A 27,881-nucleotide genomic window follows, 5' to 3' on the forward strand; every position below is an offset into this window, starting at 1 on the left:
CGTCTCATATACAAGTTTTTAGAAAGTGAAGACACATATGAAAAAGTCACAGGAACTTCCAACTATACAAAATTATAAAATGATGCAATTACTAGGAAATAAAGGTAATGATGGAAACTTTATTATAGACTGTGGGTTCTAACTTGTAAATGTTCTAGCTCCCTTATGGCATTAATGTATAGTTAATTATGAAACACATAGATACATTAAATTATTTCACCATTGAGCAGTGGAACACAGAGTGGATTTTTCAAATTTTAATTACTACAAAGACACATAAATTTTGAGGTGAAATAAAGGATTAGATTTTCTCATTTGAAGGATGTGTTCTGTGATCTTATGAAATTACTGAGCCTCAATTTTGTACACTTAAGATTAAATCCTCTGTAACTTTGGAAATCCTAAACCAGAAAACATGAGATCTCTGTCTCCAGTGTTCTCAAGGCTTCTGCCTCAAACCCCAATGGGCCCACCACTACCCTCACACACTTATCACAAGCAGCAAAACAGAATTTAGAAATGACTTAGCATAGAGTTCCTCAGAAATACAGAGAGATCTTCTAGGGCTCTCACAGCAATGGAGAAGCTCTCAGATTATGGAGGTCCTCACCATGGATATGGTGGACCTTCCCTGGAGCTGAAGGAGACTCTTCGGAGAATCAAAGACATGATGTGTTAGAGAGCAGATGTCCCTCTGTAAGAGGGAAAGACATAAAACTCGGCTTTGCAAATGAATTTCCATTCAAGGAGAGCTACCTGAACAACATTGTAAGATCCATCTTCCTCCTTCACATTTGGACCTCACCTGTGTCGTGTGCTTCACTCCCACCTACCTGGGTGTGAGGCTACTGTCTCTTTTCTCTTCACACCCCACAGTTCCTTCTTTTGCTCCAAAACGATGACCAGGTCTGGTTTTGACACAAGACCTGTTTATCAGAACGAAGGAATATAATTATTGCTGGAGTTTCTACCTTTCAACGTGGTAATGTACTCAGCAAACAACAAGGGACATGGGAGAATTCTAAAAAATTATTTCCCAAACACTGTTGCACAAGAAAAAGTCCCTTTACAACATGCAGGAGGACTTTCAAACATTCAATCATGACCTGCCTTCCAAGTGCTACCAATACAATAAGGAGTAAAAGTTGGAGTTTAAGATGTGGGCCATACCGTCTTATGCCACTCAATGTTTAGAATTGCCATTTATCTACAAAAATGATGATGGTACCTTTAAAAGATAGGAGGCTAAACCTGAAAGGGAAATATCATGAAGATATTTCTCTATGTCTACAAATCCCCATTTCTTTCCCTTGCTGCAGGCATCTGAGTCCCAGTCATATAAAGGGGAAGCTTCCAAGAGAGACTCTTCAAGGGAAGGAACAAAACCCGAGCGGGGTTTGGGAAATCTAGAAGGAGATGTCCTCACCCAAGAAGAGGAGGTGTCCATAGGTCTCTAACATCACATCTCTGTACAGTTCCCTCTGACTGTGATTCAGGCATCCCCATTCCTCCTGAGAGAATTCAATGGCCACGTCCCTGAAGGTCAGCAGTGTCTGCAATAAAAACCACAGTTATGAAGTGGCCATTGGCAGAGTTCATAATGGCACCTAAGAGGCAAGAGAAAGCTAATGTCACCAGCTAGACTCCAAGAGTTGTTCTTCACCGCTTACCTACTTGTACCCACAGACCATACTCCATCATTTTACTTCACCTCTTTTTTCTACCTTGTCTTTTACTTCTGGCAAACACCCTATGGGCACAGTCTCCTGTCATGGAAACAGAAAACATACAACAACATGTAATGACTGCCCTAAGGAAGAGCTTGGGCAGGCCAACTTTGCGCTTAACCCCCGACTCATACCTATGTAGATGGACGACTGGGTTAACTCATGGAGTGAGGACTGTTACCTTGACCCCCGTCTAATACCAAAATCTCCACCCGAGGGGGAGTACAAACCTCATTTGCATAACACATGCGTATGTACAGAAGTGTTCTCTTAAGGCACGTGTGCCGCCCTATGCCCAGTTCAGAGAAAATGACATGGCTCCACTTCCTAATTGTCCATCAAAACTTAAATAAAAGGAAGTGATCACGCCCCTCCCTCTTGCTCTGTGCATCTCTCCTTTGGAAGTTATTCCCTCTGATCTGCTTATTGGCTGCAAATCAAGGTTCCTGTGTGTGACAACCTCACGTGCTGCACTTTCTATCTACGACTCTATTATATTTGAGGATTTTAACACACAAACATGTCAAGTATGTGAATCTTGTTTTCATTTTCTGAAAATATAAAGCAGTAAATAGAAGGGTGTTTCTGTGACCAGAGTGTGGAGGTAAATACAAACTTTCTTGGCTTTCTTTCATTTTTGTCATTTTATCATGTTTTGCTGTTTTCTCCTTTTTCTCTCCACCTGGTGACAAGACCCTTTCAGTGGCAGGACTTCAAGGGGACAGATGACTCTTTCTGTTCACGGAAACTCCCACATGTTATCAACTCTAAAGACAACTGCCTTGCCTTTCCAACTCTTACTAAATTCTCAACTGGCCAACCTCCACTCAACGGTAGGAACCGATTCAGCAGGAAGAAGCTACTGAAGAGGAGACCTTCCATCTTTAACAACCTTAAGGATGTAAGGCTGTAATTCGTTCAAGCGGGGAAATGTAGCTTCAATTAAATTTCCTTACACCTTGCAGCCAATGATAGGCACCTAAGACATGCAGGATATGCCCTACCTCAAGGAAATCATAGCTGCTTTCATGCCTCAATGTTTAATTTTTATTAAATACTTGAGACAGGCAGGGTATAACGTTCCTTTATTAATGGGCTTCAAGGTGTAAGGAAATTTAATGGAAGCTACATTTGTTTTGGCTCCGTTCTCCTCACCAGAAACTACAAGCAAAGAGAAACCCAGAAGAAAGAAGTTTCCAGCTGAAATGTGATGATTCTGCACATCACTCAGTAAATCTAAGATCCTTAGCAAAGATGGGGGGAAAGATCAACGTTATAGAGGAGAAATCTGGCAGAGTGAACCAGGCCAGTTAAAGAAGTGAACACGAAGTGTAAGGAGACGAATTGCTATCAGTGCCTAAGACACACCAAAGAACACATGATCCCTGGTGTGTTCTGTTGGCCCCCAAACAGTGAATCTGATTGTCAGTCTAATTATGAGAGAATACAGTGGATTTATACAAACTTCAATCACATATACTTTCAGTAGAGGCTGCTTTGAGGCAAACAGGCTTGAGCACCAGATTGTAAAGGAGTTCACAGGGCCCACCTGGCTGAAGAGAGGCAGGCCCAACAGGTGACCTGCCTTAAAATATCTATAGGCCCTAACGAACTAACAAATGGGTACTTACAACCCATTTGTAACCCATTACAACCCAGGCAGAATTACCACATGAGGGCAAATTCCGTAAGTTAGCATACATACGCAACTTCCCCCTGCAAAATTAGCCCCAAGTCACTGCCTCAAGGCAGGAGCCTCTCCTCTGCTGTCCTGCCCACCACTCCCTTGAGGTGTATTCACAAATCTATCACCTTTTCTGCCATAGGTGAATTCTTTTCACTGCTCATGCCCTCAGCTTCCACAGGATCATTGACCTGCATTTGGAAGCCCCCATCTGAATGAACAGCCACATTTAGATGGCTGTTTCCCTGTCCTGTAATGTCTAGTATATTTAAACGGAGTATCTTTTTCACATTTTACAAACCAAGACTACCCCCCCTCCCCCCGCTTTTTTTTTTTAAATTTTATTTATTTATTTATTTATTTTATTTATTTTTTTTTTCAATATACGAAGTTTCTGGTCAAATTGGTTTCCATAAAACACCCAGTGCTCATCCCAAAAGGTGCCCTCCTCAATACCCATCACCCACCCTCCCCTCCCTCCCACCCCCCATCAACCCTCAGTTTGTTCTCAGTTTTTAACAGTCTCTTATGCTTTGGCTCTCTCCCACTCTAACCTCTTTTTTTTTTTTCCTTCCCCTCCCCCATGGGTTTCTGTTACGTTTCTCAGGATCCACATAAGAGTGAAACCATATGGTATTTGTCTTTCTCTGTATGGCTTATTTCACTTAGCATCACACTCTCCAGTTCCATCCACGTTGCTACAAAAGGCCATATTTCATTCTGTCTCATTGCCACGTAGTATTCCATTGTGTATATAAACCACAATTTCTTTATCCATTCATCAGTTGATGGACATTTAGACTCTTTCCATAATTTGGCTATTGTTGAGAGTGCTGCTATAAACATCCCCCCCCCCCCCCACTTTTTTAACTTTCCAAGTTGTTCTGGACCTTATATCAAGGCTGTGTATATTTGTATTAATTTTTTTACTGCGAAAAAGTGGCTTTATTATGGCACAAGGAGAGGACCTGTGGGCACCATGTGCCACAGTGGGGTTGTGAAGAGTGACTGGTTATATACTATACAGGTGTGGGAGGGAAAAACAAAAGGGTGGTCTCCAGAAGGACTCTCATATGCTAAAGAGGACTCCTAAGATACTGGGGGCCTTGTATTTTTCATTTTCTTAATCCTGCTCTACAGACAGGTACTAAGTGGGGAACTAAAGGGGAACGGTTCTTCTCGACTGAAATCCCAGCACCAGACCCCATCAGCAACAGGAATCTTGGACTCAACACCTTCCCCTTTGGATCTGTCCTAAAGGGAATGTTTGCAATACTTGCAGGACTTTACCTCAAAGTGACAAGTGTTGATGTCCTAGTGAAAGCCTGGTTGGAGAATGTAGAGAAGATCCGTGCTTATACGGGGGAAGAGTTCTAAAGACCTAACCTTGAATATCTTTCCTGAGAAAGTTTTAAAGCTTTGGTGAAAACATACAGCAGAAACACCAAACACAGAGAAATCAACATTTGTGATTTCTAAATGCATGGAATTTTAGGGGGAAAAGGTGACACAGCCTCTGACCTGGGCACCAAGCTTACCTGAGAGCTGGCCATTTCTTATTTCCCCTTGTCCTCTAGATTTCTTTCTCAGAAGGTATTTGTGGAAAAATCTCAGCTACATCAGGAGAAAATGCCTTTAAAGGCACCAATAGAACGTCTTCACCAGAAAAGTGCTCACTGGCAGGGAGGACTTTGAAGTGCAGGTGGGCCAAACTTCCGAGTTTTTTGTGTCAGGAGCTTTTCAGAAATGGAGACTACGTACTTGGAGCCCAATCTCTTGAGTTTTCCTTGTATACTTTCAGTGGCTTCCACTCCCACAGACACCCACAAATTCTGCTACAGCATAGGAACAGTGTGCTGCACAGACCTAATCCTCCCACACTCACGTAGAAGAGATCCTGTTACCTCTCCTTGAGCAAAAGCCTGCACTCAAATCTCATAAATTAATGGGAAGCCTTGCCGACTGACTCTGGCCTTAGGTAGCATCACCTGGAGCACTTAATTAAGCCAACACTGTTGTTTCCCACTACAACAATCGACAGAATCTGAGGAGGGGGCCAACAGCAAGGGTCGGTTTTGAAACTCCACACGCGATCCCATTGGGAACCATTGGGAGCAGTAAGGAAGGCTTTGGTTATTATCCAGGTTTAAACCCATTTCTTCCCCAGTGATCAGAGTTTCTGGACATTGGAAAAAAGAGAGTTACAAAATTAAGAGCCAAACACACTCTTTAGCTCTTTAGCCAGCCTTTTCCATGTCTTCCTAATTCCCAAAGACAGGGCTCCAAGGAACCACAGGTGTCTTCCTAGACCTCCCTGTCAGTTGGCTCGGAGAAACTACTCTGTGCCCTGGGAATAAACCTGTCTTTGTCCTTACTGACACCTGAGCTACACTCTTAATGCTCCAACCCAATGCTACCAGCAGCCCCTGCCTCAGAGAACTAAAACAATTCAAAGAATACAGGTCTTCAATAAATACCAATGGGTCCCTGTCTATGAACTTACTCCTTTTTGTCTAGGCCTTTGGAGCATTACACACCCATTTCTCCTTATTCACTTGCTGCAGTTCTTTTACTGGACTGAGATTTCTTTGGAAAATGTCATGCCAAAATTTCTTTTTCCCAAAAAGGGGGAAAATCTAGGATTTGACAGTAGTAACCACATTTGGAAACAAGGGGAGATAAATGACATTTCAACGTGTTTTCTATGCTCTGTCTCTGATGGCACTTGAGGTGAGGTTAGTGGAACTGATCATTTAGTCCTATTGGATGAGCTACCAACCTTCTTGTGAGGAAAATGTTCAATGGATATTGGCACAGTCCACAGGGCATCACTCATTGAGTTTCAAATAGATCCCTCAAAATCTATGCTTGGAATTATTACCCTATAAGTAAAGAAACAGAACAAGGCATCAAGCACATTATAGTGGATTACAAGGCTTAGGCCCTAGATCAATGGTCATGCTCAAGCCATATTGGGCCACTGCTGCTATGAAGGCCAGGACCTGGGACCATGGTAACCTTGGGTGAGGGGGCAGAGAGCAGGGGGTGGAGGAGCTCCTTTGGGGAAGAGGAGGGGTCCTGGGGGAAAGGGGGTTCCTGGGAAGGAGAGTCCTGGCAAGGGAAGGGTATATCAGGAGGGGAGTTGTTCCAGTCCTGTGTCACCCCTATTGTAACTGTGAGAAAACCCGAAGGCTGAGGATGGAAGTTTGATTAGGACTCCTGAGCAATAAATAACACTCGTATCTGTCTGTGTCCTGTTTTTCCCAACATCCATGCCCTAATGACATTGATTCCTACTGAAAACCAATTTTTACCTGAAACTGGCCCATGTAGTCCTTTTAAAAATAGTCCATTTGACAGGGATATCCAGTATCTTTTTACCTTTACTTGGGAGGAAAGTCAATACACCTGGGCAGTAATGCCTCAGGGTCCCACAGAGGGTCCATCCTATGGATGACAATCTTAAGGCTATATTGGATGATAGTAAGTTTTCTGCAGGCTCTCCTTTGTTATAGTATGTACATAATTTTGTTCTCTGCTCCCCTTCTCAAGATTCTTTGCATGACACCAGCATACACCTGTGAAAACTTCTGGTTTTTAAAGAGATATCAAGTGTCCAAAGAAAAATTGCAGTTTGCTCAAAACCAGCATGGGTATTTAAGGCACTTGCTGTCAGAACAAGGACTAGGTTTCAAGGCATCCTGAAAATCAAAAACCTACCACTAAGTACCAATTCTGAGGCTTTTTGTGACTGTTTGGTTTTTGCCGAAATTCGATTCCAAAATTCTCTCTTATAGCTCAAAGTGTATGTACTTTACCAAAAAAGGACAAACTTAACCCTATCATTTGGAAAGATGGGGATGACATAGTAATTGAGACTTGAATGAAAAGTCTAAATCTATAAAAAACTTCTCAACGTCAACACCCAAAAAAAACAAGCAACCCAGTTAAGAAATGGGCAGAAGACATGAATAGACACTTTTGGGAGAAAGATAGGCAGATGGCTAACAGACACATGAAAAGATGCTCAACATCACTCATCACCAGGGAAACACAAATGAGATATCACTTTCCACTGATGAGATATGTCAGAATGGGTAAAATTGACAACACAAGAAACCACAGGTGTTGGAGAGGATGAAGAGAAGGGGAACCCTGTTGCACTGTAGGTGGGAATGCAAAGTGGTGCAGGAGCCATTCAGGAGAACAGTAGATGAGGTTTTAAAATAACTAAAAATGGAATTGGAGATGTTTGGGAGCCTCACTTGGTGAGGTGTCTAACTCTTGATTTTGCTCAGGTCTTGATCTCATGGGCATGGGTCAAGCTCCACATGGGGCTCCACAGTGAGTATGGAGCCTCTCTCCCCCTCCACCACTCACACTTGTTCACTCTCTATCGCTCAAATAAATACACATTAAAAGCAAAGAATAACTTAGTTTCTGTCCATGGTGGCCAAAATAAGATACTTGTATGATTTTACTCTTCCTAAATTTCCTAAGACTTCTTTTGCAGACTCTCACATCCTCTAGACAGGATGATGTTCCTCACACCTCAGATATTTTGTGTTTAGGACTCATTTATGGTTTTCCTGCTTTGCATGTGCAAGCTGAGGGGCCAACCTATTGATAGGAGTAGTACCACAAGTAGATTGTCTCCTGAAATAACAGCTACCCCAAGCATCCTTGTCCTAGGGAGCATCTTTGTAACCTTTATACCCAAACTCCCCCATCTCATGAGAAAAATGTAGTCTGTTGTTCTTCCTGTCAGTCATTTATATATTCATGCCTCCCAGAATGTTATGCCAATTACATGTCAGTGATGTTGTAAGTAAAATTGTGAATAAAGTAATGTATTCTAGGGAATCCTGGGTGACCCAAGCGGTTAAGCCTCTGAGTTTTGATCTTGGCTAAGGTGATTTCACGGTTTGAGGTTCAGCCCCAATCAGGCTGTGCACTGATGACGTGAAGCCTGCTTGGGATTCAGTCTTCCCTTCCCTGTCCCCTCCCCTTCTTGTGCTGGAAGTCTCTCTCTCTCAAAATAAATTAATTAAAATAAACTAAGAAAAAATGTAATCTATCTAGTAAAAAATAATAAATTACAGGCATAAAATGAAACCTTTCATAATTATCATATAAGCAGCTTGTTATTAACAATTATGTTGTTAATGGTTCCAGCAATAAGGCCAGAGTCTTAGCAGTAATATAACAGTTTTCCCTGTAATAATGAAGAAACACTTGAAATTATCTTTGAATGTGTATCTTCAATATGAGACATTATAGTTTCCCAATTTATCTGGGTGCGGAGTTTGAAGACTGTTGCACAAAGACAGTTTAAAGGTTAGAAGGTCCTTCAAGAAACAGGGGTAAGGGAAATTGTTTCTGAACTGTAATGCAACTGACTACAGGTGAAGCTGTAGGGAAAGCTAGGATTTAGGGAATGCAGGCATTAGAGACCAAGTGGTGAACATTGTGTCTTGTATCCTAGGAGAAATGTTGATGTCTTGACAGATGAAATACTCAAGGAAATCCGTTAGCATGTTTAAGTATTTTCAGTTATAATTGTAATAGTGAACTGCCTGGGACAGAAGAAAATGCAGGTGGATGTGTCAGCTGATACATATAAAAAGAAAGCTGGTGGTAGTCAATAATGAATAGACATTTCCAGGCTGAGGAACTGAAATAGATAGATGTGCTGAAGTTCACTTGGTCTATATTGAGCTTTGATGTCAATTGACTCTTTTGAAAAGAAACAGGTTACAAGGATAGTCTTTGCCAGTCTCAATTTTCTTAAAAATGTTAGTTTATTGATTTTGAGAGAGAGACAAGGGAGACAGAGAGAGAGAGCAAGTGAGAACCAGGGAGGGGCAGAGAGAGAGGGACAAAGAGAATCCCAAACAGGCTCTGTGCTGTCAGAGCAGAGCCTGATGTGGGGCTTGATCTCACAAACCCTGATCTCATAAACAAAATCAAGAGACCCTCAACCAACTGAGCCACCCAGTCTCATGTCAATTTCTTAGTTCAGCCTGAACAACCGGAAAGGGACAGGAATTCTGACACCCCCAAAAGGGGATAGGACATTCGTGTTCCATGGGAGTTTCAGGAGCCAACCCATTCATCACCCTGTTTCCCATTTGTGAACATCTAGAGGTCAGTCAAGTTTTAAAAAGTAAATATATACATAGACTTTGTGAAATGGAAAGAAGACCCAGCAGTGCCTTCAACTGTCTCTCTTTTGACCTTGTCTGTACTTTCTAACTGATTCCATTCTTCTTTCCAGGTCAGCATTTAGCTCAGGAAGAAGCCCCAGCAGGCAAAGCATCCCAGGATGGGGAAGGAAACTACCTCCTCCAGCAATAGGGACTGCCCTGAGCCAGCAGGACCCTACCTGCCTGACAGCAATGCAATGATTGGCCTGGCCTTCACCACCTGCCTGTACCACCACCCTTCGTCCTACATTTTCTTTATATAAACCTGGAAGGATTTTCAGCAGGTTGGGGACAGTGTTTGAGATGTTGGTCACCTCTCTTCTCAGTGTTGGCCTCCGTGAAATCTCTTTCTTGTTTTATCACCACTCATCCCACTGCTGTTCTTGCCTTCTCTGGGGGACCCACACAGACCAGGTTTGGCCACTTGTCACTGACAAAATCCAAAGGCAGAGAGATGAGAGGTGGTGAAACACGAGAGGTAGTTATTTCAGGGAGGCTGACACTGCAAAGATGGCTGAATAACGTCTCAAGGACTGTCTCCAAAGTGCTGGATACACTTCCAGGTGTATGGAAGGGAAAAGGGGAGAGGTGGGTGGAGGGGCAAAAGGAGTCAGGACCTGCAGGTAGACAGTGAAGTCTGTCATTGTCTAGGAGTCAGTCTAGGGTAGGGTCTTTCTGGCTCAGGACAGTCTTTGAGGCTTGAGGGGTAGTTCCATTTCCCCTGAGGGATACTTTGTCCTCAGGGTCTTCCTCCTGAGCCAGGAGACAAGCTGGAAGGAACCCAGTGAACAAGTTTGAGGTCAAAATTGAGGCAGCAAAAGTCCTCTGTCTTGCCCTTGGATTTGGTCAGCCATGAGTGGCAGAACTGGGTCTGTCTGGGGCCACTGGAACCAGGTGCTCCTGTACCCTTGGGTCCTGCTTACAAAGTCATTACCACAATCTAGCCAATAAACATATCCCTCATCTCCCATTGTTAATATGTGTTTGTGTACGCGTGTGTCTTGAGAACACTTCCGATAGCCTCTCTTAGCAAATCTCAAGGGTACAATACACTAGTATTAAGCACACTCACCGAGGTGTAAACATTCACTGCTCACACATCCTGCATTAGTAGTGCCTTTTGCCAGTTGTCCAACATCTAAACATTTCCCCCATCCTCAGCCCCTGGCAACAAACTTGCTAATCTTTAATAATTTTGCCGTTTTTAAGATTTGCGTTTATGTGATTTCATATAGTATATATTTTTCTGTATGTGGTTTATTTAACTTAACAAAATATCCTCTAGCAACCTCTAAGTTGCTGGCAATGGAAAAATGTCCTTTTCTGAGGCTGATACATATACCAAGAATAAATTAGATGAAGGATCTCTACCAGGAAGGAGCTAACAGCAAAGATGAAACTTTAATTTTTATTTATTGTAAAGTTTATTGATTTATTTTGAGAGAGAGACAGAGAGAACGAGCAGGGTTGGAGCAGATAGGGAGACAGAGGATCTGAAGTGGGCCCTTTGCTGACAGCAGAGAGCCCCATGTGGGGCTCAAACTAACCAACTTAGTTCATGACCTAAGCCAAGGAGGGACACTTAACTGACTGAGCCATTCAGGTGCACCCACGATGAACATTTTATAAAGAGTTACCTGCTTGGCAGGGCAAACATATGTTGGATAACATTTGCTCTTTCCTTTCTCTTTGAATGTACTTCCTACTTTTTGAGATGTAAATCCCTATCCCCTTCTCCTTAATTCAAAATGGTATATAAGTATCAACTGCCTGACTTTGAGTCTCATCATCTTTCAGTTTTTCATAACTAAGAAATTATTTTTTTTTCTCTTGTGACCATGTCTTATGTCAGTTTAATTGATAGGCTGGCCAAAGAACAGAGAACAGATGAAGAAAAATATTGTCTTCTCGTACACATTCTTTCTGCTGTTAAAAACTGATTTCTGTTCTTCAGAGCTAAAATATAACGTGAAGACAGAGTTTGGGAAAAGAGGAATAAGAGCTTTATTGTTTTCCCAGGCAGAAGAGGCTGAAGCAGGTTAAAGCCTTCAACCTTGCAAACCCACCCAGAAGAAGGGGCTGGGGGTGGGGGTGGGGGGTTATAGGGAAATACACGATCCATAGGTTTCAACAGGAATTGTGTTTGTGTTGCCAGCCTTTGTCATCATATTTCCAGTGTGGGACTTGGTTCCTTAAAAGAGGGGGTAAGAAGGGATAAGGAGAGGTTTCCCCAATAGAAAAAAAGCTTACTTAGTTTAATAGCAAGACTTGCTGTTGGTTTCATGTCACCATTTTGGCCTGAAGAAAACAGTTGTATACAGGGGTGCCTGGGTGGCTCAGTTGGCTGAGCATCCGACTTCAGCTCAGGTCATGATCTTGCAGGCTGTGTGCTCAAAATCTTGCGGTTTGTGAGTTCGATCCCTGCATTGGGCTTTGTGCTGACAACTCAAAAGACTTGAGCCTGCTTCTGATTCTATGTCTCCCTCTCTGTCCTTCCCCTGCTCATGCTCTGTCTGTCTCTCTCTCAAAAATAAATACACATTCTATTTTTTTCTTTTTTAAAGAAAACCCTTCTATACATACTCTGGATATTACATAGTAAATGAGGTTTGTGCTTACCCTTGGCTGGAGAGTTCAGTATTATAATGAGGTCATGGTAACAATCTTATTCCCTTGGTTGGCACCACTGTCCACGTGCTTAGGAGTGAGTCAGGGGATGAGCTCAGACACGGTGGGTATAAGCTCTTTCTCAGAAGACATTACCTTTTGTTGTAAACCTTCTGTTTCCATCACAGGAGACGATAGCCCTGGGGTGTTGTTGCCTGAAGTAACAGATAAGGTTGAAAGAAGAATTAAAATAAAATGAGGGCCTAAGGGCAGTGGGTATCAACAAGTAAGCAGTGAAGGTCAGGTCTTGGGGTCCAGCTGGTGACATTAACTCCCTCTTGCATCTTAGGTACCATTATGAATGCTGCCTATGGCTACTTGGTAACTGTGGCATTTGTCACAGGGACTGCTGACCTTCAGGGATGTGGCCATAGAATTCTCCCAGGACGAGTGGGGATGCCTGAACCAGAGTCAGTGAGAAATGTACAGGGATGTGATGTTAGGGACCTATGGACACCTCCTCTTCTTGGGTGAGGATAACTCCTTCCAGACTTCCCAAACCACACTCAGGGGTTTGTTCCTTCCTTTGAAGACTGTCTCTTGGAAACATCCTCTTTGCATGACTGGGATTCAGATCCCTGCAGTCAGGGAAAGAAGTAGGGGTTTGTAGATACAGAGAAATATCTTCCTGAGGTGTCCTTTTCAGCTGTAGATTCCCCTTCTCTAAGGTTTGGTAAGAGCATCATGATCTATAGATGAGTGGTAATTGTAAACATTGAGTGGCATAAATTGGTACTGCCCACGTATGCTCCCAACTGCTACTCCTTCCTGTAGTGGTAGTACTTGGAAGTGAGGTCATGATGTGAACACTGGAAATTCCTGTTGAGTGTACTAAAGGGGCTGTTGGGCCACAGCATTTGGGAAATCATTTTCTAGAATTCTGCACTGTCCTCTCTTGTGTACTGAGCACAATATTGGGTTGAAAGGTAGAATCTGAGAAATAGTTACATTCCTTTTTTTTTTCCTGATAACCAAGTGTCACTGTGTCAAATCCAGACCTGGTTATTTTATTTTATTTTTTTTTTAGAACAAAAGAGGGAGCTCTGGAATGTGAAGAGAAAGAAGACTGTAGCCTCACCCCTAGGTTGCTGGGCATGAATGAAAAGATGACAAAAGTGAAATGTAAACAGGGTGAACTAGACCTTAAAATGTGGTGGGAGTAGCTCTCCTTGAATGGAAATTAGTTTGAGAAGCCTAGTATTATGTCTGTCCCTCTCATGGCAGGACATCAGCTATCCAACACATCATGCTCTTACATTCTCTAAGGATTCTTTCTTCTGTTCTAGTGATGGTCCATCATCTCCACAGTGAGTGCCAGGAGACCCCCCCTTGGAGTTTGATGTTCTCCAAAGTCTTAGAGCTTCTCCATTGCGTTGAGGGGACTGGGGAATTCTCCATATTTCTGAGATATTCTATCCTAAGCCATTGCCAATTTCTGTTTTGCCTCCTGTGAGACGGGTGTCAGGGTAGTGGTGGACATACTGTGTTTGGTGCCCAAATCGCAAGAACACTGGGGACAGGGATCATGTGATTTCTGGTTTATGCTTTCCAATGCTACTGAGGCTTTAATTCTTTTCTTAAATTTTTATGTTAGAGTTCTCGGCAGTGTAGAGCATCTGTAGCCCCAGAACTCTATAAATCATGGAAAAGCAAAACAGACAACTGAATGCTCCTCACCCAGGAATGAATTTACCATCTGACTATCCTCCTCAATATCCTTCAGCAACACTCCAAGGACCTCCAGGACATACTGGCTGCCCTGGCCCCAGGTTGGCTACCCTGGCCCCCAGGCTGGCTATCCTGGCCCCCAGGCTGGCTACTCAATTCCACCAGCTGGTTATTCAGGTGCTGGCCCAGTAGGGTTTCCTGTCCAACACCAGCCTGTGTATAATCAGCCAGGTGGACCTGCAGGGGTACCCTGGATGCCAGCACCACCACCTCCATCAGGCTGTCCACCCAGATTGGAATATTTAAGTCAGACAGATCAGATACTGGTTCATCAGCAAATTGAGCTTCTGGAAGTCATAACAGGTTTTGAAACAAATAACAAATATGAAATTAAGAACAGCTTTGGACAGAAGATTTACTTTGCAGTAGAGGATACAGACTGCTGTACCCGGAATTGCTGTGGGGCTTCTCGGCCTTTTACCATGAGGATTATTGATAATATGGGCCAAGAAGTTATAACTCTGGAGAGACCACTAAGGTGTGACAGCTGTTGTTGCCCTTGCTGCCTTCAGAAGATTGAAGTCCATGCTCCTCCTGGTGTACCTGTAGGTTATGTTACTCAGACCTGGCATCCATGCCTGCCAAGGTTTACAATTCAAAATGAGAGGAGAGAGGATGTACTAAAAATTATTGGTCCATGTGTTGTGTGCAGCTGTTGTGCAGACGTTGATTTTGAGATTAAATCTCTTGATGAAGAAACTATAGTTGGCAAGATTTCCAAGCAGTGGACTGGTTTTGTGAGAGAGGCATTTACGGATGCTGATAACTTTGGTATCCAGTTCCCTTTAGACCTTGATGTGAAAATGAAAGCTGTAATGCTTGGTGCATGTTTCCGCATTGATTTCTTGTTTTTTGAAAGGAGTGGAAACACAGAATAAAAAGAAGGAGTGTGGTAGGGGATCAACGAAAACCTCAGAAAGTGTGAAGTCTGTATACTTACTGGGACTTTGCCAAGGAAAAACTAATTGGTTTTCTTTTCTTTATTGAAATGACTTCTAGCATTTGTGAATTCTACTGTGATGCCTGGTATATGTGATGACTTTTCAAATTATAGAGTTTATTTTCTATATCACTTACCTATAAATGTTTTTATGCATTTTGTTTTGTTTTATACATTTTCTTTTTCATTGTGTATTTTAGAGAAAGGATATGTTAATTTTTTTATATTTAATCATGAAACTTCCTGTGGCAAATTGTTCTGAACTACAATCTGTTTTATTTTCAAATTTTACACCAAATTAAGTCCTTATTAATTTTAAAATATAAATGTGCATTTTATTAAATATGGTTCCAATTTATTTCACACGTAACAATTGTTATTTTCCAAATAATGTATGTTCAAAAAAGTTAAAAATGAATATAATTTGTTTCCTTTACAATTATGTTAAACTAATACTTAATATTCATATTACCAAAGAAAAATAAAACATGTATTTGTCTTTTGTTCAGCAAGTCACAGTATATTAAACTTCTTTTGTAAGCTAATCTGCTACTATAAAAAAATTTTCATTATTGATAAGAAAATAAATTACAGATTTTTTAAATGATTTTCTGAAAAAGACATGCCCTAAAGAAGGATGCATTTAAAAATTCATTTAGAACTGGAGGATTGTTATAATTTTTGAAGTAATTATTTACACGTGGAATGTTTAGCTCCAGTATTCATTCTGTCTTTCACAGAGCATGATAGTTAGGAGAGCACTCAGGTGTTCAATAGAACATATATATTCCATCTGAGTAGAAACTGCAGTAACTGTCTGTTATTTACATGAACAAACAACTGAATTAAAAATTATGGATATAAAAAATTTTTATGTTAATTTATTTTTGAGCAAGAGAGAGAGGGAGACAGAGCCATTGTGGGGGAGGGACAGAGAGAGAGGGGCACAGAATCAGAAGCAGGCTCCAGGCTCTGAGCTGTCACCACAGAGCCTGACGTGGGGTTCAAACTCACAGATCATGAGATCATGACCTGAGCTGAAGTCGGATGCTCAACCAACTGAGCCAGCCAGGCACCCCACTGAGGCTTTCATCTTCATCGTACAACACTGAGATTGAGTACTTTCATCAGATAAAAAAGCACTTTCTAAAATGAGAAAATCTCATCCTCTGTTTCACTTCAGAAGTTCATTTTTCTTATGAACGATAAGAAATTTCCACTCTATGTGTTCCATTCCTCAATGGTGAACTAGTCTATGTGTATTCTCGCATTCCTACCAACATTAATGCCACAGGGGAACTAGAACATTGAGAACTTAGAACTCACAATCTGTAATGAAGTCTCAATGGTTACATTATTTCTTAGTAACTTCATCATTTCCAACTTTTTTTCTTGTATAATAGCAAATTCCTGTGTCTTTGTCATAAACGTTTTTACTTTCTGAGGGTTCTTCATGAGATTCATTTCTGATTCATTAGATCGAAATTCTGACATGGCATGCACCTCATGAGGTATGAGGTAGATCATTTGGGTTGACCTGTTGGTCGTGCAGAGTTTTCCTGATATCATTTAGTTACGTGTTCCCTCTTCTTCCTCCAGGAGTCTCTCTAAGATGATCATTTGAATTGTTTGCCATGCTTTATTGGCTTGATATTTGAATAAAATGGATATTTTCATGTTGGCATGTAGACACTGATTACATATTTGTTCTGGACGTTTATTTCACAGCTGTCATATGTGTCCTTTGAAGAATGTTAGGCACTTGATCCCAATGTGACCCATTACAGGTTCCTTATTTCCTGTGTGCTCTATGCTGGATCCCTCCACTAGAAGGTGGATATATTTTCTCTGTTATCATTAAGTATCTTTATGGGAAGATATGCATAATCATCTCATTTATTCTGGAAGCTTCCTCCTTCATTTCTCTTTGTTTCTTGTCTGCTTTGGAATGAAGGATTTCTCCTATGTGTGCTGTAGGAATTGCTGTTTGAAGTAGAGATTGTGAATCAGGGCTCAGTCCTGTAAATTTCCATTGTATTCTGCCGGTGTGACCCATATATACTCTTCCTTATCTCTTTTCTGTTGCTCCAGAAAAAGAAAATATGCATCATATATGTTCAAATGCCTTCAAATTGTAAAATGTAATCCAGCACAAAAGAGAATTGAGACCTAGACTTTCAATGCTATAAAAGACTCAAAAACAATACCTATTTCTATTTGTGAGTGTGTATATTTGTGGTGTTAGCAAGTCACCAAACCCTTCTCCACCAATAGATATATAAGCTTTATGTCATTGAAAACATTTCTTAGTTTTAAGGAGAGTAAACATTTTATTCTATCACTTTTATTCTTTTGTATTCAATTTGTAATATTTGTAATTTATGTGGTATCCTCACTTTTCGTTTTATGTTACTCAGTTTTGTGGTTTTATCATATTTGCATTACCATTGTCATATTGAAACTTTCTGTGAACCTTCTTATAGGATGATCTCTGTATAATGGTTGGTGTGTTTCTCTTAGGTGAATTAAGTCAGATCATCTGGATAAAGACACATACTATACTATTACTGCAATTGTGCCACATATTCTTTTGAAAGATGAAAAACAATACTAGTGTTCTTATAAGTTACTGGGATTGGTGGGTGAATTTATGCAAAACTGTTAGAATGGTCTGTACTGTGTAGTAAGTGTTCAAGGAGAATGGTTGTTTCTGTTCATGATATGAGGAGTAGTAATTTGCTCATTATTCTTCAAGTTCAAAGTCCTCCGTGATTTCTTCTTCTTCTTTTTTTTTTTTTTTCTTGGAATATAGAAGTGTGGCTCTTGAAGTGAAGATGTTGGCATGAGTTTCAGGCTTGTGAGAAATGTAGAAACTCAGGCCCCACCTAAAAATCCAAATCAAAATGTGAGTTTTAAGAAGATGCTCTGTTTGTTTTCATACACATTGACATTGAAGTGCACGTGTAGGTCACCATCACTTTTTCATTATTGCATGCCTCTGTTTTCTTCTGTAGTATATTATTTTGATAAATGATTTTCTAGTATGCTGCAAATCAGGAAGTTTGGTGCCACCAGAGTACTCTTTATGTTTCAAGATTATTGTGGTTATATATTATCCTGTAATATCCATGTGAATGTTCCATTTGGTTGTGATCTTTCTGCCAAAAATGTCATTGGGAATTTGATGGAGGGGGCAAGAAATCAGTAGATCATTTAGAGTATACTGACAGTTGGATAATTTGATGTATTCCAATGTAAGAACATGGATGTGTTTTCACTTACTTCTTTCGATTCTTCACAATATTTTATAGTTTTCTTTTCACTAGTTTTGGCCTCTAACATTATTTTAAGTCTTAAGCAGTTTATTCTTTGTGACGATAATGTAACTGTAATTATATCTTTGGGGGAATTGTTCTTTGTTGTGTATAAAGAATGAATTTTTGTGTGTTGGTTTTGTAATCTCCAATTTTGTAAAATTTGTTTGAGTTTTAATAAGTTTTTCAAAATGAGGATTCTTCAGGGGCACCTGGCTGATTCGTTGGTGGAGTGTCTGACTGCTGATTTTGGCTCAGGTCATGATCCCAAGGTCATGGAATCAAGCCCTGCCTCAGACTCCACACCGCATGGAGCTTGCTTGAGAGTCTCTGCCTCCTTGTGCCCCTCTCCCTAGTTGCACAAACTCTCTTTCTCCAATAAAATAATTTAAAATAAAAAAAAAATAGGGATTCTTCAGAGAAAAAGAAAATAGTATCGTGACAGACTAAGAGTATCCTACCCTCATCACATCCCACCCACACACATGTAGATAACCACCAAGCTATCCTAAGTATCCCAAAAAGTAACCTTAAGACTGACAGAGGAACTACTCAGCTAATGAGAGAGAAGAGGCACATCGAAGATTGTAGGAAGTATAGAGATTTGGCTGGGGAAGCAACAGATTATAGTGCTGCTGAAAGCAGGGAGCAGTGGTTGTGGAGAAGGGTAGGAGAGTGGAGCCCAAAGGAGAATGCACAAGGAGAATATTTCCCTAGTGTCATTGTCTTGGAAAATGAGAAGGCCTGCATTTTTGGTGTTCTTGCAAGCAGTGTGGCTTCAAGCCTCGAGTTTTCAAGATCAGCAAGCTTGGCTGGGAAAGATTCTAGAGGGCTCTGCACTGCTCCTGAACAGAAGGTAGGCCCACAACCTGAGGGTAGACAGCATGGAAACAGCAATGTGAAGAGCACTTGGGGCACACATGAGTGAGATTATTTGATATCCTAGTGGCCCTTCAATGAGGTGCATGATGGGAACAAATGAGCTGGCTCGTTCCATTTCCTTCCCATCCTCCTCAGCAGGAACACAGAGCACCCTGAGAGAAAGGGCACAGCGGGGACACTGGCTGTCTGCCTTACTTACAACAAGCCCCAAGCCCCTATCCTCTGGTGGGACTGCCCATCTCAGTCAAGCCTGACTCAATCCCAGCAAGGCTGCCCCTCCCCAAGAGATTTGCTTAAGCTGTTTCCCACACCTCACATGACCACACAGTTCTGTAGGGCCTCAGTTCTGGTGGAGGTGATGTCAGGTCTCATCTCACAAGCAGCCCACAGCATAACTAGTTAAAACTCAATCCATTGAGGACAGGGTCCAAACCCTGGAAGGAGAGCCTCAGCAGACCACTGGCCACAACGAAAGAGCAGGAGACATAACTGAATGTTTTAACATACAGAGGGTGCCAGAGACTTAGACAAAATGCCAAGATGGAAGATTTTATCCATAATGAAAGAACAAGTTATGGCCACAGCCAGAGTTCTAAGTGAAACCTTTGTCAGTAACATTCTCAATAGTAAACTGAAGGAACTACATTATGGATACTCACTGGGCTTGTGAAAAGACAACAACAGTGAGACTCTTAACACAGAGACAAGAGGCTTAACAAAGGATGAGAGATGCAGAATGCAATAAATGAGATGAGAAACACATTGATTCAATGAACAGCAGGTTGGGGGAATTAGAGCAGCAAATTAGTGACCTTGAAAACAAAATAATGGAAAATAGTGAAGCTTAAGGTGGAGAGAGTGAGACAGACAGACAGACAGAGAGAGGAGACTTAGGCAACATGTAATAGACTTAGGAAATCAGGGGCTCCATCAAAAGTGATAACATTTATATTACAGGGGTCACAGAAGACGATGAGAAAGGGGGTTAGAGAAGTTATTTCAGGGAACAGTAGCAGAAGGCATCCCTAATCAGTTGAAGGAAACAGACCTACAGACTCAGGAGGCACAGAACTCCATTGAAATCACCAAAAGGAGGCCAGCACCAAGACATCTTGGAATCAAGTTTGCAAACGATGATGAGAATGACAAAATCTTAAAAGCAGCAATGTGGAAGAAGTATTTCACCTACCATGAACAAACCATAAGACCAGCTCAAGATTTCTCAACGGAAACTTGGCAAGCCTGATGGGAGGAAAGGTAGATTCAAAATGCTGAATGGGGAAAATATGCAGCTAGGAATACTGTATCCAGGAAGACTATCATCCAGACTAAAGGGGAGAGAAAGCGATTTCCAGTCAAACAGAAACTAAAGGAGTTTGTGACCACTGGAACAGCACTCCAAGGCATGTTCAAGGATAGTCTTTGAATGCAGAGGAGTCCAAAGGGGCTGAGACTCACAAAGTGTCAGATCAGGAGCCACTTGAAAACCAAGAGTCAGACAATTAACTGACTGAGCCAACCAAGCGCCCCCAATTTGGTCTCCTTTTATGTATTTTTTCTTGCCTAATTGTTGTGAAGAGTCCCAGTACTGTGTGGAATGAGAGTGGGATAGTCGCTTCATTACCTTGTTTCTGATCCTATAGGAGGAGCTTTTGGTCTTCTCATTGATTATGTTAGATTTCAGCTTTTCACACATACATGATCTTTATTAGGTTGAGTAAGTTTCCTTTGATTTCTCCTTTATTGAGTATCTTTAATCGTAAAATGGTGTCCAATATGCTCACTTCCTGTCCTGTATCAATTGAGATTATCCTCTCTTTGTGATCTTTAGTCTGTAATGTGCAGTCCCAACTCAGTCCCAACTCGATAGTTTGCCATATGGTGAAACACCCTTGAATTTCAAGAAGAATTCCCAGTTGATTATGTTGTAAAATGTTAAAATGTGCTTTTGATTCAGTTTGGTTTTTGTTTTTTTGAGAAGGAGAAGGAGGAAGAGGAGAATGGGAGGGGTAGAGAGTGAGGAGGAAAGAGGATCCCAAGCAGGTTTCACAGTCTGCAATGAGCTGGACATGGGGTCTGATCTCCCGACTGAGATCATGATGTGAGCTGAAGTCAAGAGTTGGGTGCTTAACTGACTTAGGTACCCAGGCTCCCCTATTTGCTTAGTTTTATGGTGGACTTTGCATGAATATTCCCCACAGGTAGTAATTCATATTCTTGTATACTTGTCGCACCTTCCTTTGGCTTTGATAACCTGTTAATGCTCATATGATCAAGTGGTTTCATAATCTCCCTTCTCTTCCCTCCCTGGAAATGTTTGGGGAGATTTCTAGTACTTTGTCGTGTGTGTCTATGAATGATCCTGTGAATTCATGTGGTACAGGACTTCCTTGTTGGGAGTTTATTTGTTACAGTTTTAATATACTTAGTGGTTGTAAATCAGTTGACTTTATTCTTTTTCTTTTTCTTTTTTTTTGAATGTGAGAGATTCAGTGAGTGGGAGTAGAGGGAGAGAGAGAGAGAGAGAGAGAGAATCTTAAGCAGACTTCATGCTTAGGGCAGAGCCTGATATTGGGGTCCATCACATGACCCTAAGATCATGACCTGAGTCAAAATCAAGAGTTGGACACTCAACCGACTAAGCCACCCAGGCTCCCCTTTCATTATGTTCTTTTCTCCATGATGATGTCAGGTAGGTTATACCTTTTTTGAAATACGTAGTTTTTTTTTTTTTTTGGATACATATTTGTTAGCATGTTATTATCCTTTTTCCCAATTATAATTACTTTTATTTCTATGATATCACTTGCACTGTGTCTTGTTTTATTTCTTCACTTCAGATTTTAGGTGAACTTCAATTTTTCATCCTTACTTGATGGCGTTATAGATCTGTGAAATTTTTGGGTTATTTCTGAAAACAAACTCGTCCTGTTGTTTTATTCCTACTTTTGCTATATCGTATTTGCATAATTTCTGTTTGACTTTTCAGTTAAATGTCCTTCTAAATTTTGGCTCATAAAGTACTTTCCTGATTCTTGTGGCACAGGAATGTGATTTGTGCTACACTGTTAAACAACTACAGAATGATCTATTAGGCTATATCTTCAGCACGTTGTGTTTAAGTTTCTGTGTCAAGGAAGAATGAATTCCCGATGAATCCTTCTCAACATCTTCCTGACATTCTCTGACTGATTTGAAGGTTGTATATTAGAAGTTGTCAGTACATTCATGTGAGAGTAGTAATTGGAATGATGTTCCTTTTTTTGTTATTTGCTATCTTTCAGCTATATCTTCACATGGCACCCAGAGCTTCCTGCCAAAGCCATGCATAGAAGCCTCTTCCCAAAATGTGTCACTGGGTACATGGAAACATCATGCCCTTGAGAATTTACACTTAATGATAAACTGGGACAGTGGAAGAAAGAATGAAGCACATCAGAAGTTTCATGAAGGACGTGGTCCAATTGAGACGACCGCCCATAACAAGAACTTCACAGCTGCAGGTGGCCAAGGACATAAAACTTCTCGGAAAACTGCCCTTTTTACATCCACTATTTGTGCAAAGCACTGTTCACCTGTAAGCAGAAGTTCCATTCAAATATGCAAACATACATATTTGTACAACGAAAATTTGGAACATTTGGAAAGTTACCTCGTCCACGCTGAAAACAATGCTTTGAACCGTTGTGAAAGTGGGATTGGATTGGCCTTTCAGTCAAATATTTCTAAAACTCAGAGATTCAAAAATGAAGATAAAAGGCCTAGGACGTCTCAATTTGGGAGGTGCTTCACAGAGGAGGTGACCCTGCAACATTACCAGAGCATTTTCAATGGAGATACACTGGCTCAATACAGTGAATCTGAGACACAGTCTAACCAGGGCTCCCATGTTAGCAAACGTCTGAGGACTCCTCTGCAAGAAAACCATTTTGAATCTAATAAAGATGAGGAAGTCTTTTATCCAAACTCCAAATGTACCAAGAGTAAGAGTATGCAGAGGGGAGAAAATACTTCTAAGTATGATGAATGTGGGAAAGCTCTGAAGCAGTCCTCCAGTATTGCTGATCATCAGAGGATTCATGGGGGTGGAAACCCATACACATATAATGAATCTGGGAACATGTTTAATCAATCATTAAGCCTAAATACCTATAAGACAAGTGGTACTGGAGAGAAAAGGTACATTTGCAAGGAATGTGGCAAAACCTTTGACAGGCACTCGACACTACCTCAACATCAGCAAATGCATACTGCAAAAAAATTGACAAATGTGAAGAAGGTGGTCAAACCATTAAGCATGGGTCATCACTCCATGCACACAGGCAAATCCATACTGCACAGAAACCTTACAAATGTCAAGAATGCAGCAAGGCCTTTAGCCAGCAAACATCCCTTAGTCAACATCACAGAATCCACACTGGAGAGAAACCTCACAAATGTCAAGAATGTGGCAAGGCCATTAGCTAGCAATTATCCCTTAGTCAACATCACAGAATCCACACTGGAGAGAAATCTCACAAATGTCAAGACTGTGGCAAGGACTTTAGTGAATACTCAACCCTGACTCGGCATCACAGAATCCACACTGGTGAGAAACCTTACCAATGTCAAGAATGTGACAAAGCCTTTATCCAGCACTCACACCTTAGTAAACATCACAGAACTCATACTGGAGAGAAATCTTACACATGTCAAATGTGGCTAGGCCTTTAAGGTGTACTCACAGCTTACTCGACATGAGAGAATTCATGCCAGAGAGAAACCATACAAATGTCAAGAATGTGGCAAGGCCTTTAGTGAGTACTCAATCCTTACTCGACATCACAGAATTCATACCAGACAGAAACCTTACCAATGTAACAAATGCAGCAAACTCTTAATTTCTGTTCTAGCGTTATTCAGCATCACAGAATCCATATTGGAGAGAAACCTTACCAATGTCAAGAATGTGGCAAGGCCTTTAGGTTGCAGTCAAACCTTACTGATCATCACAGAATTCATACTGGACAGAAACCTTAACAATGTAAGACATGTGGCAAGGCCTTTACCAAACACTCAAAACTTACTCGACATGACAAAATTCACAGTTGAGAACCTTACCAATGTAACGAGTGTGCAAAAGGCTTTAATCACCATTCACCCTTTATTCAATATCACACAAACCATTTTGGAGCAAACGTTTAAGACAGAGTTTAAGACGTTGAGAGAACTTTTTTTTATTAAAAATTTTTTTTCTTAGACAGAATGAGTAGGAGGGTGGAGAGAAAGAGACACACAATATCAAAAGTAGGTTCCAGGGTCTGAGCTGTCGGACTAGATACCTCCGAGCCTGAGGCAGAGTTTGAACCCACAAGTCGTGATATCATGACCTGAGGTAAAGTTGGATGCCTCAGTGACTGAGCCACCTAGGCTCCCAAAGACTCTAAGAGAACTTTTAAGGACTGTTCAATGCTACTCCACATCACAGACTCCACATGGAAGATTAACGATACACAAGTAAACAATGTGGCAAGACTTTGCTCAATGCTGATCCCTGATTTCTTGTCAAAGAATGTGTTATAGAAATGATTTTCCACATAGAAAGAATCTAGGAAGCCCTTTAATGGTGCTCAATCTTCATTCCACACCACCAAATTCATACTTGAGAGAACTCTCATAATTGTAGAGAATGTGGTGAAACGTTTCACATGGCTCAAGCCTTAGTCACTATCACATGGTTCATACATAGGAGGAACATTGCAAATGTGATGAATGTGGCAAACCCCTAGGTGGAAGTCCTACCTTATTCAAAATCATAGTTCTCATATAAGAGGAAATCTCTAAAATGTAAAGAGAATGACAAAGCTTTCATCTGGAATTCAATCCTTATTCAATATCTCCAAATGCATGTGAGTTCAAACCATACAAACCTAATGAATGAAGAAAGCCCTTCTTCATAAATATACCATTTGGAAAACAGCAGAGAGTACCAAAAATAACGTAATTTGAATTGAAGAAGATATAAAGAAATGGAAAAAATTTCCGTGCTCATGGATTGGAAGAATAAATATTGTCAAAATGTCAATACTACCCAAAGCTATCTACACATTCAATGCAATCCCAATCAAAATTGCACCAGCATTCTTCTCGAAACTAGAACAAGCAATCCTAAAATTCATATGGAACCACAAAAGGCCCCGAATAGCCAAAGTAATTTTGAAGAAGAAGACCAAAGCAGGAGGCATCACAATCCCAGACTTTAGCCTCTACTACAAAGCTGTCATCATCAAGACAGCATGGTATTGGCACAAAAACAGACACATAGACCAATGGAATAGAATAGAAACCCCAGAACTAGACCCACAAACGTATGGCCAACTCATCTTTGACAAAGCAGGAACGAACATCCAATGGAAAAAAGGCAGTCTCTTTAACAAATGGTGCTGGGAGAACTGGACAACAACATGCAGAAAATTGAAACTAGACCACTTTCCCACACCATTCACAAAAATAAACTCAAAATGGATAAAGGACCTGAATGTGAAACAGGAAACCATCAACGCCCTAGAGGAGAAAGCAGGAAAAGACCTCTCTGACCTCAGTCGTAACAATTTCTTACTTGACATATCCCCAAAGACAAGGGAATTAAAAGCAAAAATGAACTACTGGAACCTTACGAAGATAAAAAGCTTCCGCACAGCAAAGGAAACAACCAACAAAACTAAAGGGCAACCAACGGAATGGGAAAAGATATTTGCAAATGACATATCGGACAAAGGGCTAGTAACCAAAATCTATAAAGAGCTCACCAAACTCCACACCCGAAAAACAAAGAACCCAGTGAAGAAATGGGCAGAAAACATGAATAGACACTTCTCTAAAGAAGACATCCAGATGGCCAACAGGCACATGAAAAGATGCTCAATGTCGCTCCTCATCAGGGAAATACAAATCAAAACCACACTCAGATATCACCTCACGCCAGTCAGAGTGGCCAAAATGAACAAATCAGGAGACTATAGATGCTGGAGAGGATGTGGAGAAACGGAAACCCTCTTGCACTGTTGGTGGGAATGCAAATTGGTGCAGCCACTCTGGAAAACAGTGTGGAGGTTCCTCAAAAAATTAAAAATAGACCTACTCTATGACCCAGCAATAGCACTGTTAGGAATTTACCCAAGGGATACAGGAGTACTGATGCATAGGGGCACTTGTGCCCCAATGTTTATAGCAGCACTCTCAACAATAGCCAAATTATGGAAAGAGCCTAAATGTCCATCAACTGATGAATGGATAAAGAAATTATGGTTTATATACACAATGGAGTACTATGTGGCAATGAGAAAGAATGAAATATGGCCCTTTGTAGCAATGTGGATGGAACTGAAGAGGGTGATGCTAAGTGAAATAAGCCATACAGAGAAAGACAGATACCATATGGTTTCACTCTTATGTGGATCCTGAGAAACTTAACAGAAACCCATGGGGGAGGGGAAGGAAAAAAAAAAAAGAGGTTAGAGTGGGAGAGAGCCAAAGCATAAGAGACTCTTAAAAACTGAGAACAAACTGGGGTTGATGGGGGGTGGGAGGGAGGAGAGGGTGGGTGATGGGTAGTGAGGAGGGCACCTTTTGGGATGAGCACTGGGTGTTGTATGGAAACCAACTTGACAATAAATTTCATATATTGAAAAAAATAAATAAAATAAAAATTTTTCTATTCAGTTAAAAAAAAAGAACGTAAGTTGAAAGAAGTATTTAAAAACATATGTAACTGAACATAAAATGTCAACACGTGTCACAGGATTCACAGCAGAAAGCAGTAAGTCAGTGTATTCAGATATTACATCAAAACACTTATTAGAAGGAATAATACAAAGTTAAACATTTAGATAATGTATACGTTATTATGCTTTAAATGATAAAAGGGATGGAGTTTTGCATAGGTATAATCTCAATGTTTTTACATTAACCTTATTTAAGATTTGTGACTAGTAAACCTTAATATACTCCTTATTCTCAAATCACTTCAGAAAATTCATTTATTCCTACTGGGTGTGTGAAAGTATGTGCCTGAGTGTTGCTACATCGATGATATGAGTTCCCTTCTTCTTTAGGTCGGACTTATACGTATGTAATTCTCCAAGGAATGTGAAGAAGAGTTGAATACAATCTAAATGGAGATACTTTCTGTGCTTCTAACCTTGCTATAATTATCATGAAAGAGGTGTTCAGGACACCATTGTCCATTTATTTCAACTAAACGTGTCTATTACAAATAAAATGTTGTAGTAAATGGTCTTTAAGGAAAAGAGGGTCAGTCCACTCAAAAACGTAATGCGGCTTATCATAGCAATAGTTACAAGTACGGAATATCAACTGATGTGATTGAAAGGAAAAAAAAACATTCACAGATATCAGAAAGAGAATAGCAAAACCTTCCTAAAATGGCTAGGATTCTACATTCACATTTTTGAAGAATCACCTCAGGCCTGAAGGAATTTCAGTAGGCAAATCTAAGGTGTATATAACTTAAAATAGACTGTCATGTCTTCTGAGTCCTCATGGTAACCACCAAGCAAAACTGTTAATTGATACCCAAAAGGTAAAGAGAGAAGAATCAAGGTTTACTATTCTTGAAAATCATCAGATCACAAAGGTAAAGAGAAAATGGATAAGAAAGGGAGCAAGAATTCTAAAGTAGCCAGAAAACCAAGAAAAGAATGACAACAGTAACTCCATGCCTGTATCAATGCT

The 27,881-nt window shown here is 40.7% G+C and overlaps 3 protein-coding genes and 1 pseudogene across 3 annotated transcripts in view; 2 read left to right on the forward strand and 2 right to left on the reverse strand.

The window, feature by feature from the left end:
* Nucleotides 1–919, reverse strand: part of LOC132691074 (uncharacterized) — a 22,441-nt gene extending 21,522 nt beyond the window's left edge. The window contains 1 exon segment of the mRNA XM_078439373.2: nt 834–919. The gene's annotated coding sequence lies outside the window, so the exon portion shown is untranslated.
* LOC132674764 (KRAB domain-containing protein 5-like) lies at nt 820–4,964 on the reverse strand. Its single transcript, XM_060627303.3, has 4 exons — nt 4,950–4,964; nt 3,540–3,602; nt 1,427–1,571; nt 820–926 (listed from the first exon to the last, which is right to left on the reverse strand). Exons 1-4 carry the CDS (start codon nt 4,962–4,964, stop codon nt 820–822), a joined length of 330 nt encoding a protein of 109 aa, XP_060483286.3.
* On the forward strand, nt 4,391–24,332 carry LOC144614675 (uncharacterized; annotated as a pseudogene).
* LOC132675295 (phospholipid scramblase 1-like) lies at nt 13,886–15,538 on the forward strand. Its single transcript, XM_060627696.3, is given in 2 exon segments — nt 13,886–14,049; nt 14,052–15,538. Coding segments are annotated over 2 exon segments (963 nt in total). The 5' UTR covers nt 13,886–13,925; the 3' UTR covers nt 14,891–15,538.
* Nucleotides 24,333–27,881: the final 3,549 nt, after the last annotated feature.

Source organism: Panthera onca, chromosome E2 (genome assembly GCF_046562875.1).
Source record: "Panthera onca isolate mPanOnc1 chromosome E2, mPanOnc1 haplotype 2, whole genome shotgun sequence".
Taxonomy (NCBI): Eukaryota; Metazoa; Chordata; class Mammalia; order Carnivora; family Felidae; genus Panthera; species Panthera onca.